This window comes from Pseudoliparis swirei, chromosome 17 (genome assembly GCF_029220125.1).
Source record: "Pseudoliparis swirei isolate HS2019 ecotype Mariana Trench chromosome 17, NWPU_hadal_v1, whole genome shotgun sequence".
Taxonomy (NCBI): Eukaryota; Metazoa; Chordata; class Actinopteri; order Perciformes; family Liparidae; genus Pseudoliparis; species Pseudoliparis swirei.
In genome coordinates this window covers 15,378,246-15,390,816 of record NC_079404.1, presented here as the reverse complement: position 1 = coordinate 15,390,816, position 12,571 = coordinate 15,378,246, and the positions used below count along the sequence as shown (strand labels likewise).

Below are 12,571 nucleotides of genomic sequence, written 5' to 3'. Positions count from 1 at the left end.
ACATTGTTGCTATAGAGACTTCTCAGCACTCGCTCTGTTTGAGCAAGAGATGTTGTAACAAACTTGATATAATTTGGGGTCCCCACCCTCTGGTTTAGTTTGAGTTATTTGGAATGCATGTCCAATATTGCTCATGGAAACTTGGCTCCGAGGACGACGGTGCTGTGGCCAACGTTAAACACACATGCAACACAATGACATCTACAACTGGTACAGGCTGGTTCTTCTGCTGTAAATGTCTCCGTTTATCACACAGCACCCCCCCCCCCCCCCCCCATGTCAGCTGGGGTATCCTTCTCTGTGTGTTTGAGTTTCCCACTCTGCAGTTTGACTCAGTGTTGAAATCGACCAGCTCGATGTGTCTGTTATCCTTCAGCACTTTCACGCTGAGAAAAAAACAAGTTTTACTAGCCCCCCACCCACCCCCCTCTGCATTACACAACCGGCATGAATAAACCATTAAACACCTCTTTATCATAATCTATTCGCTCAATCTTGCCTAAGTCTTTAGCTTTCAGTTCAAAACAACACATACATAACAAATGCTTTCTGTAATGGCAGCTTATGTCTGAACTCAAGGTCCAGAGCGAACACCTCCCGGTTACTGGTAACCGAACAACAAAGAACACAAACAAATGAAACCACAGAAAACAAGCACTCCTAATTCAATATGACTTTTATTCATCAAACTCTCGACAGGACTAAAATGTTTTCAGAACTAACAAATAAGGCACATTTTGGAATGCCATTTCATGGACATGAAGAAACAGACCTGTGGTCTCCTCTCGAAACCATGACTGTCCTTGTTTCCCAAAATCATCGTCTTTCCGACCTCACGTCTGTGTTCTGTCCAATTCAAAGTAAAACATTATTACGGTATTGCAATACAAACATGTCAAGTGATACAGACAGTAGAGAAAACCAACATAACTTTCCAAATTGACCACATAAGTGTTAACATATTACATTCAGTAAATATGTATTATTCATAGAGGCTACACGAGCGATAAATGAAATAATTCAAGACTAATAACAATCAGAAGTTGCTGATAATGTTAAAAACAATATGTACTGTAGCAAACTACTGTCACATTTTTAAATAAGTATACATTGCACAAAATAATATTTAATTCCAAGCCAAACACATGCACATGCAAACTCTAAAATAGTTTTTTGTCACACATGCTTTTCTTGACAAGTATACATTCCCTAAACTATGAATAACACTAACATTTTATAATAGTTTCTTGTCATTGCTGCTTTTAGCAAACTACTTCTCACAGTTCAACGTGCTTATACAGTGGTGAGTATCCGTCACTAAATCAGAAAGATGTCTGCATGTTAACACAATATATATCTTCATAATATTGTTTACAAAATGAATACATGATACTGTATGAATGTAAATGGCAGCTCATAATTAGTTACATATAGCAACTGAATAACATTGTGACTTATTCAACACTGATAACATCAGAACAAAACACAAACAAACAATGGCTTACAATTGATAAAGGGTATTAATTATGTACCAGCTTTTTTATAATACTCTATGTAGACATCAATATTTCCTTCTTAGTGTAACTTTGTTGCATATTCTATACAAAAAGTGTTGTAAAAAATCTTTCCATAAATATTTCTGTAGGATAACCCCTCAGATTATTGTAATACATAAAAGTAAAGAAAAACTCCCAGCTTTGTTTATTTCTCATCAATAGGCCCATCACATGAAAAAAACACTTCAATATTGCATAACACTTTAAAAGTGCTACTATCATAATGATGGCCATCAAATATATACATAAAACAGTCTTTCTTTGTCAGGGAAATAACTCTTGAGTTTTTGCAGATTGCTGTAAAATTTTCAACATCTATTAAGTGTTCCAAAATACACATCTCAATATAGAAAATAACAAATTTGAACTGAAAAGGTACTAGAAAAGTCAAGTATATGCATTCAAGACATGATGTCTGAAAGCAGAGGTTTTTTTTCAAATATATTCCACTAACTGCTTCCATTGGCTCTTAATTTGCCTTTAAATGGCCTCCTCATAACAAATCTCTGGGCTGAGTCACTCTGGTGCCAGAACTCTGTGAATCACAAAGCCATTGTTCCTTGTTTATGAGCTTCGTTCATAAGGCATCGTTGGTATCTATTCCTCTCCCTACAGCCTCATGGCACGATGTGGACAGTACGCTTCAGACCTGTTAGGTTTGATTGTTCCCAACTAAAAGGGGAATCTTTCACTCGGAACCGGTCTTTGTCGCATTGTACTGTACTTGCGCACTTTCTTTCTTTTAAGGGGGCACTCCATGAATTTTGCTCATGAAGTTCAGTGTCCTCGTCACAGGGAGAACTTCTCGGACTGTGAAGCCCTGGAGGAGTAAATAACCCTGGTTATGTCATCACAGTTATCTCTGCTTGGGGCATTTTACCAGTAAGTGGAAGTCTTCTGAAAGATGCTATTGAGGTGCATTATGGGAAAGGTAGAATCCAGCATTTTGGAGTGTGAGCCACAACAGGGAATACAAGTTTGGATAGTTTAGCCTCTGCTATTCTTTCGTGTTTTTGGCCAGCCTCATAACTTTGTGGAACTGCAGGACTAAATCACTGGAGTGCCCCTTTAACTTTAACTTGACTGATGGAACTGAGCTAAATGTCCCCAAACTGTAAGGTACCATCATCTGCCTCTGCAATCTTTCCCACTAAGGCATGTTTAAAAAAAATACAAAACCCACGCTTCCTTGGATGAACACAAACACAATAGATTAAAATAACAAAGAGTGAGGTCCACAGTTTCGTGAGCGACTCCGCTCTGTTGTGAGGATCGACTGAGAAATATCATCATTGTGGATATTCCATGACAACAGACCACAGTAGGATTGTTTTTGCCAGCTGGAAATGCTATTTCAGCCTGCGCCTCCAACTCAGCACAAACTGTGTTGGAGCGAGCGCTCACCACGCCAGTACACGCTAATAGATGAACTGGATCATTTTCTTGTCCTTTGTTACACCTTGAATCTGCATTATTAAACTTCCTATGCATCAGTTAGCACATGCATTACCGCCCTATCTGCACATCTTTCCCCAATTTCAAATGGCCTCCCATTGTTCTGATACTTCAGCATGATTTCGATCTTGTTAAGGCACAGTATGTTACAATATAAAATATCATCAACCAGCTTTTATAAGGCTAGATATACAGTACGTATAAAATAGTCACACGGTTCCTCGAAAGGCATGTCTCTAAAAGTCAAAGCCACATTAATTTCCGCTGTAATGCTTCCGACCACACGGTGATATATGTAAACAGGATGTGAACTTCTCTTCCTTTAAAGACATTGGTTTATAATAGTAGGCAAAAATAGTATAAGTGTAAACTTAAGTAATCGTCACTTTCAATACGTCCTTGAATCTTCAGCATCACCACATTACAAATCCATCCTCCTATGTTTCATCTTATTGTTTCTCTCAACCGATCTGAAGGTCACTCCTAAACGTCACCTCCCTCTGGACACTCTTTACTCGGCAATCAGCTGCTGGACGTTGTTTTTGAAGGGTTCAAGCTCTTGGAAAAGTTTCCATTTCACTGACTCAACTAAGGCTGCAGGCTTCAACTGGCACTCACTCCAATGTGAACTCAGATGTCTCTTTCCAACCAGCATCTTCTTTGTATTTTACTAATGTGTGGTTTGAATCTAGTCAGGCCGTACATGTGACCAGTTTAATCATGTTTGACAACGCTAATCAAAATGTTGCAAGCAGGAAATTCTTTTTTAAAGCGCTTTGAAAAATGTAATATTCACTAGAGAGAAACTGTGTAGACGGCAAGATTATTGGTACCAAAACTAGCGTTTTCATACAGCTCCTTATCAGTTGACCTTTACGTGTTTGGAAATGAACACAATTTGCCCTTTAACATCTCTTCGTATCTAACACTATAGATAATTGATAAATTGCATGGCAGCAAAAATATTCTAGAAAGGGTGAAAAACCCTTTTCTGTTAGCGATTCACTAAATGTAGACGAGGAGCGACTGAACCTACAGTAGTTTCTAAAGACACGTGGAAGCAGTTACACAATAATGTGATATACAAACAAACAACAAAACTCAAATTGCACACGAGAAAACAAGAAAATAAATAGGCCAAATGTAAGCTAGGGATGTATGGCACATTGTCCCTCAGTTAATTCACAGTTAATAAGATGTGCTGTTGACCCGAACACGGCAAGACATCCAAGGCCTCGTATACATTATACCATCACGAGAGGCCCGGGATAAACTACACACTTCACTGGAAGGCTGATCTCTGTAAACACAAAGCCAACAAACCTCAAGGTGAGGTAATGTATTGAGACCAATAAGGTCAGTGACACCATTGAAATACATACTAATTCATCAATGCATGATTTGTTGTTGTTAAACATCGAGTTGGATCAACGAGGTTGTGTGGATTCTGATACGTGAGGCACAAAAAAAGTCACTGATTTTGGCACATTTTTGCTTTTGATGAAGAGCACTTGGAGAGATTGATCCTAAATGAATATATTCCTCTTATTCCTGGATGTAATCTTCAATACTGTCACTGGAGAAAAAAAAATGAAAAGAAAAAGCATGGTTGAGTAGAGGGACAGAGAGGATGAGAGCTACTGTCTATCATTGAGTCTTCTAAGAGAAGAGGGGAAGACGTGAGGAGGAAAGGCTGCCATGTTGTGTGCAGGGCAGGGATGAGGGAAACCTGAAGTGAGGAGAGGAAGTTAACAGCCTTGATGGAGGATGAGCTAAAGGACTTGGGACACAAAAGTTGCTCTCTGACTCTGAATAAAGGTGATTATTGCACACGGCGGCAGTAGTAGCCCAGGACTTTACATTTCTCGCACAGGTGTTGCGGGTGCTCCTTACTCTGGTCAGAAACATCCAGGCCATCCGGCTTCTCTAAAGGGCGCTGAGGACACAAACAGAGAACCAATAATGAGTCACATTAAACACTGAAGAAAGCCAACCAAGCAGCACACCCATAAACCTCAGAGTTATGCAAGCAGTTGTTCTGGCACCAGATTCCACTTAGTTATGCGCCCAACTAGTTTGGCCTCCGAAGTTATGCATATTCTTCATAAACCAGACGTGTAATAAACGCAATTAGTTTCAGAGATATGGCAGCACGTCATCAGCTCTGGAAACTTGAAGCACGCTTTAACAACCTGTGATTAAAGAGAAAGATCATGATGACCTTTATGGAAATATCAGCAAACTGCTGCAGCAATGGCTTCCTTGGAATAATTATCGAGGACAAAGGAAATCTATCTGGGCGAGCACATTTCAAGGTTATTTTAACAATCTATCTGGAAAATTGTATTTCTTAAATATTGTTCTTTTCCTGTTAAGATTTTTTTTTTTTAACAAAACTGCAATTCATTCGAAGTGGTTGAACTAAAGGAACCAGGTTACCATGGGTCACCTCAGAGAGATATTTAAGTTGTCCACTAATGAGTCTGCCAAGAAGTGTTGAGACTTTACTATCGGCGTGTCAAAGACATCAGGTCCTTGAGAAAAGCTGGAAGCTGGAAAATCTGATATATATTTGATGGGGTCCCGTCAGCAGTTTGAAGGTAGTGGGTTCAAGCCCCTGCACTGCAGGCATCCTCCCTTCTGAAAATGAGTAACTAGCTGTTACTAGCTGCTGTTGACTTCACCATGTGAGCCAGTCGGTCATCATGGCAAGAATTGGTCCTGGAGACACCGACTTCCACCACAGAGGCGGTATTGATACATTTTGACCATTTTGTGATGCAACTATGCACAAAACATTACAGATGTGTATTTGAGATCAAAACGAAGGCAGTTTGAAGATGGGAGTTGTCTGAGCACGGGCGCTGGATGTCGGGGCTAGGAGGTGTGGGAAGGGGCCATTCGACACCCATTTCATTGCCATGGCCTGATTTGGCTGTCACGGTTGTTGTGATCCATGACAACATGTCTAACATCTATGTAGCCTGAAAGGCGAATCCAGAATAAATAAATGCCTCGTACAACCCACTGCACATGAAGATCAAAAGCCCAGTCCCAACGCGAAGTGGCAAAGCACATTTTGTTTGTGCATCTTGGTGACATTAGCTGTGCTTGAGGCTCGGTGGCAGAGTGACTGCTCTCAGGCCTAGATAGTTGGCGAGCTAATAGCTAACATGGAAACAAGCAGGTACATGCTAGCACTAGTCAGTCAATGTCACTCAGAGCTCCTTTTTTATTTTCTCTGTAATGTGGCATTTATTCTCCTGTGGCCTTTTATTCTCAGGACGAGTACAAACGATTTCCCTGAGCTAGCAAGCCTAGATTTGTGGAGACTTATTTTGCCCACTGCAGCTAAATCCGCTGAAATGTTACACTGCTGAGTTTAATCAGTGAGTCCAAGAAATATATTTCCCACCAGATATTTAATGCATGTGGATGGGATTGTAAAAATACATATTCAGGTCATTTATGGGAATCCGCAGAACAGGAGGGAGCCTTGGTGAGAAGCTGAACTCTTTTATACTTGAGGACACAGAGGTTAGTGGTACATTTCAAACGCTGACAGCTGGGAAATATGTTAAGTGGGTGACATTGCAAATGCATGGAATTCGCTCGCCTGTGTGTAGCGTTGCCAGAGGCAAAGAATGAAGAGTGAAGTTTTCTCACCAGTGACCTCCATGGAAAGACATGCATGCAGTCTTCCTCGCAGGCTTTTTAAAGAGTATAGCACTGTTCTTGGTTAGGATCTGACACGGGTGAAGATGCATATGTACAGACAAAGGTAAGGATTGCAATAATTAACTATTGTAGTAATGTAAGCATTACAAGTTCAACGTTTGGAATTCCCAGCAAACAGCTATTGTCTTTGTAAAGTCACAGTTGAGTTGTGTCCTCCTGAGCAGACAATGAAGTCGCTCTCCCTCTGTGTATTTTATAATCCAAGTTTTTCCTTGCTTTGTTGACATAGTTGCCATGTTGAGAGGGGTAATATAAATGCTCCCAATCACAAATATTTCACCTTCAACCCTGCATTGTTGGGAAAGTGCGTGACTTATTGCCTGACATTTCGAGTAAGTTTGTAGCGTCCCTTTCCTGCTTTAATTTCTGTGAGTGTTAGCACAGCGGAGCATGGTCCTCCGTAGAATGAGCAGGACTTCAAGCAGTAGTGCTAACTTTATTTCAGGAAGTGGAATTGGAAGAATGTGGAAATGCATAAATATTGAAGAATGAAGGGTGGAAGATAAATATATCTCTAGCTGAAGAAAGCTGAGTGGATTCTTTCTCAGGCGATCCGTCTCTTCAGTCAACAGGCTGAGAGGAAAATGTGAGGTTGAAGCTAGGCAGACAGCTCACCAGCACATTGATTCCCCCTGCGTGTTTGCTGTTCTAAATAACACTTCACAGTGTCTTGTTTAATATTAATTCACTTTTTTGTATTATTAAATGCCAGAGGAATTCCTTAAGCTGTCGGGCTCAATTACCTCAGAGGAAGTTTCTGTCTGTGAGATATTAATAAAGATGTTGTCCAAGATTCGTTGGCATTCGATAAACAATCCCAAACCTTATCAGTCAGGGAAGTAAATTAGTTTATAAGTGGAAAAAGCAATTGTTAGTGGTTTGATGTATATTCTGTTTTAATGAGGCCATCTGGAAAATCCTCAAGACAACACAGACATGCAAATCAGTCTGGACTGTGGTAACTTTTTTGAGGCGACTCAACCTACCACTGTTTTAACTTTAAGATATTTCTGCTAATTCCCAGGGCGTGAATGTCATATTGCAGGTACCTGTTTGTGTGGATAGACGTTGATGTGGCATTTGATACACTCTTGTCCCATGTTGGCCCAGGAGTTGCCACTCATCCACTTCCTCTTACACTTGGGGCACTTATACTCTCCGAAGCATCTCTTCTTTCCCTGGTAGGGTGTCAGCCCTTCACCTTTGGGTCTGGCCTGCAAAGAACAGTATGAGTGAATAAAATGAATCCACAAGTGAGTTCAGAGTGACATTTTTAAGAGAACCTCTTAAGACAAAAACGGATGTTGAGCTTTGACAGCCGGGTGTGTCCATCCTTGTTGTGCTTGTACATTCAACTTCATTATAGAGCACACTCCTACACACAATATTGGAACAATATGTGGCTGTGGAATTGACATTTACTTCTATTGCAGCTGTGTTAAATTACTTCTCTGATTCTCATAAGGGAGATGATTACAAACTGTCAGCCAGCCATGAAAAAGCACGAGCCTGAGGGCAATACTGTTGGGAGGAGCCGCTGCAATGACTTCATGTTGGCAACTTTCTTTAGGCCAGCTTTGGGTGAAAAGTCAGTTTTCCCTCTAAAAGCATGCCACACACAAACGTATTGCTGATGTCATCACAGAAATAAATCACAAACTGTCCTCCATCCTGCCCAAAGAAACCCAAATGAATACTGATTAGTAAGTTTGACGGGGCTCGTCATTATCAATTTAAAGCTCCATTGTCAAAAGAATACAAAAAAATCATCCCAAAACGTACATCTGCATAGTGTTAGCCACGATCCTCCAGGGGCAGAGGTGATTTCGCTCAACAAAAATCTTCAATTTGGAGGATAAACATTTGGAATTGAGTAGTGGGAAATCGTGATATTTTATGTCAAACTTTGAAAAGTCTTTAATGTTCAGACATAAATCTGATTTGCCAAAAGTCATTTTAATGCAAAGCATGTAACTAATGGCAACCTCCCAGAAGGTTATAGAAGTCTCTATCTGCATTCAAAGTGAATTCAGACCTGTCCACTCCACTCATGATTCTCCTGCAAATCTGTAGAATATTTTCAGTCACTTAAACGTCCCCTACAGATCTGGAAGAAATGTAGGGGTAATGGGGCAGTGAGAGTGAGAGGAGGGGTACAAGCTGTACCCTTGGTCTTCCTTCTATTTGTCCCAACCCATGTGTGAGTAATAGGAACTTTAATCAGGAGCATCTGGCGCAGTCCTTATGGACGTCAGCAGTTTGCATCAGCACCAGCAAGCATGAGCGGCTGTGCTTCAATCTGGCCTCAAAGCAGCGTGACCTCAACCCCACTGTCAGCTTCGCATCTCCCACTGTGACAGCACGCTGGCTGGAAAATCTGACTTCTGCTGGCATGCAGAACACCGGTCTATACACACTGACAGGGTTGTCTTGATACAATCAATGGACAGCCTCAAAGTCAACACCATGGCAACATCTCGTTGAAAATGATCGAGTTACAATTTGATCCAACACACATTCTGCCATTTTCAGTCCTAAAAAAACAAACGCAAATAAAACTCATCACTTTCTAGGTTTCTGCTGCGGTAAGACAAACCACGATTCAAATAAAATTAATCTGATTAATTTGAAGGATCAAAATAAATTATGATCAGAGCACCAGATGTACTACCCGGGTAGCCTTAACCTTCGTTATTCATTTGGAAATGCGAACATAGTCAAATTCCCGATTGTCCAAATGAAGAAGAAATAACATCTCTCCCTGATACTGCAGCCAGGACTCAGCGGGACAGAAACAGCACTCATCCTCCTCATGACCATTCCTCTCCAGCTCCATGATGTTTCCAGGGTCTGGCCTTGGCCTTTGGCTGCACGTCATGCTCTGTCTGTAGCTGAGTGCTTTCAGATTAGAAACGACCCTGTATGCAATCAATCTGAAGATGCCCCTGATGTACACACAGCAAATGGATTATCTATCCAGATGTGGGAGTAGATGCAAAATTGGTGATTAGGTTGCTCAGTTATGTCCAAAAGAGGTAGGTATATATATATATACATATATATATATATATATATATATATATATATATACAGTTGAAATCAAAATTATTCAACCCCCATGGCACATTAGGTTTATTGGCAAAATATACCATTTCTCAGCTGTTTGCAATAAACAAATTACACAAGAATTGTGAAAGTAGTTTAATGAAACTAATATCACAAGGGTTTTATCCAAATTCAACACAAAATGCTATTTTTAATGACTTCAATGAATTTACTGCAGTCTCAAAATTATTCAACCCCTTCATAACAAGCATCTTTAGTACTTCAGAGAAGAGATCATTGCCTTGCACAAACAAGGAAAATGATACAGAAAGATAGCAAAAGCACTGAAGATGCAGATAGATAGATGGATAGAGATGCAGTTGGATGCACAGTTTGCAAGTTCAAAGTTGAAGGAACAGTGGCTCCACTACCTGGACGTGGCAGTAAGAGGAAGCTATCAGCGGCTGCCACCAGATTCCTGAGGAGGCAAGTGGTCGAAACCCCCAAGTGACTGCAAAACACCTGCAGCAAGACTTGGTGGCAGCAGGCACTGAGGCTTCAGTTTGCACAGTAAGGCGCACACTAAACACTGACGGGTTCCATGCCCGGACTCCAAGACGCACACCACTACTGACCCAAAAGCACAAGAAAAGTCGGCTCCAATATGCTGAAAACCATATAAATAAGCCACCAGGGCAGCAGCTAACAAAGGAAGGTTTTCTTCACACATATAGATACACACAAGGCTAACTGTCCATTTACACTCGTGCAGTGGATTACAAATCAAAACCTGAGCAACTGTTTTACTCGAGCTTGATTTCCAGGAAAATAACTATGCTTAGTTGCCTTTAAAGTAACATTTACAAACCATTCACAATACACAGTGCAATAAGTAATTTAATGGAACTGCGTCATCAAACCACACAACACTCTGGAGATGAGCCTGCGCAGGCGGGTGTGTTTTCTCTTCCTTTATCTCTACAAATAAAGCTATTCAAGCTGGAGCCAGAGTAAGAGCTAAATGGACATATCTGAGTCCGTCAAGTGGAAGCAAAGCTTTAAAACAGCGAATCGTCGGATTTTGTCCGTGCCAGGAGATGGCGGGCCGTGTTTGTCATATCACTTCACCAGTGCCGGCTTTGCATTGAGTCAATGTTTGTTTATGTTCCTGAGGCTAGAGCCCCGCTAGTAAGATAAGAGTCAGTGTGTGGGTCGAGGACAGTGTCCACAGGAGCTCCACAACCACAGCGAGTTGACCACATCGTCCTTCGGTCCAGATCCCAGCATGGACCCATCGTATCAAACACATGCACACAAACTTTGGGTCAGGGAACTGTTAAATGAAGCATATACACACGTGATACACACATTCACTGATGCAATATCTACACAAAACATGGCCACACACAGAGATACATGCACAGACAGACAGACAGACACACACACACACACACACACACACACACACACACACACACTTAACAAATTCCACATCCACAGGCTTTCAGACACTCTCGAGACACAACTGGAAAGTTTCGGCGCACTGTTTCCTTCACTACTCCCACTCAGGGTTTAGCTCTGTTACAAGGACACAGATCATTCTTTGGCTTATATTGCAGGATTAATGAGCTCACAAACTGCATTAAATAGAATAACAAGAGACCATAAAACAAAAAGGGAGACAACTATGGGAATCAAGAAAACAAGATGAACAGAAACAAAAGAAAGCTCATTAAAATTGAGAAAGAATGAACATATGAGTTGGATGTGAAACAGCTCCCTGCTCCTCTAGAATCACACTCCAACATCTACCCACACACAAGAAAAATGAACAAATACCACAAGCCCAACAGGCGCTTAAGCCAACTGTGTTGAGACCCTCCGATCAGCCCCTCTCAGCAGGGTGGAGAAGGGGATGGAGGAGGAGGAGGAGGAGGAGGAGGAGGAGGAAATCTAAATCCAAAACAGATGGCCTCCATAGGGGCAGAACACGAGAAACACTGAGAGCCGTCGTAAAATTGCTGCTCTGGTTTCAATTAGGACATACATTTCTGGAGAGAAAGAGAGAGAGATAGAGAGAGAGAGAGAGAGAGAGAGAGAGAGAGAGAGAGAGAGAGCATTAACTAACTGCTCTAGCTTTGGCCACATTTACAGTGGATTGGACTCATTATCATGTGGAGGAATGTGGAGACGGTTCTCTTGGGTGATTTTAAAGACACATAAATTGTACAAATAATATTAGGAAGTTATTGCAAAGTAGATTACTGGATTGGCAGAGGTGTGTTTAAGTGAGCGGTCCCGGTCCAGACGACACCCACTGTGAAGGGTAATGCCGTATAATTGATGAAGGTATGCAGCCCGGGCATCGGACTCTGAAATTGCAGTTTGAATACCATCTTGACACAAAAAACATCTTGAAATTCTCCTCGAGTGTAAATCATAAAGAGATGTCTATTACTGACCACTGGAGAAAAAAAATGTGGTCCAGACCACTGTCTGAAGCCTCAAGGTGATCTTTCATTTGTGGTGATCTTACATTCCAGGGCGAGAGTAATGACCAGTGGCCAGACAGCAGACACAAACCTGAACCCTTAATTCTCCAGCAACAGGATAGGTTAGTCTTAGTTTAGTATTAGACGTCCCTTCCAAGCTAAACCTAGGAGTAATCGTTGTAAAAGTCTGCTTCTTTCAAGGTTGTGGATATGGGAATTCATACGTACTGGTCATATTAAAACGAGATATCTACTCCAGTTGATTTGGCCTCCACCTATTGCCCT

The 12,571-nt window shown here is 41.2% G+C and overlaps 1 protein-coding gene across 3 annotated transcripts in view; it reads right to left on the bottom strand.

Moving 5' to 3' along the window:
- Positions 1–658: 658 nt before the first annotated feature.
- Positions 659–12,571, bottom strand: part of zcchc24 (zinc finger, CCHC domain containing 24) — a 36,218-nt gene continuing 24,305 nt past the window's right edge. Inside the window, exons 3-5 of one of the 3 annotated variants that reach the window (XM_056435299.1) lie at positions 7,799–7,963; positions 4,872–4,947; positions 659–4,740 (exon numbers count right to left, since the gene is read on the bottom strand). In XM_056435299.1, coding sequence (XP_056291274.1) covers positions 4,649–4,740; positions 4,872–4,947; positions 7,799–7,963 — 333 coding nt within the window. In that variant the 3' untranslated portion in view covers positions 659–4,648. Of the gene's footprint in view, positions 4,948–7,798; positions 7,964–12,571 lie in introns of all 3 variants that reach the window. The other 2 variants (XM_056435301.1, XM_056435302.1) reach the window with 2 other exon arrangements.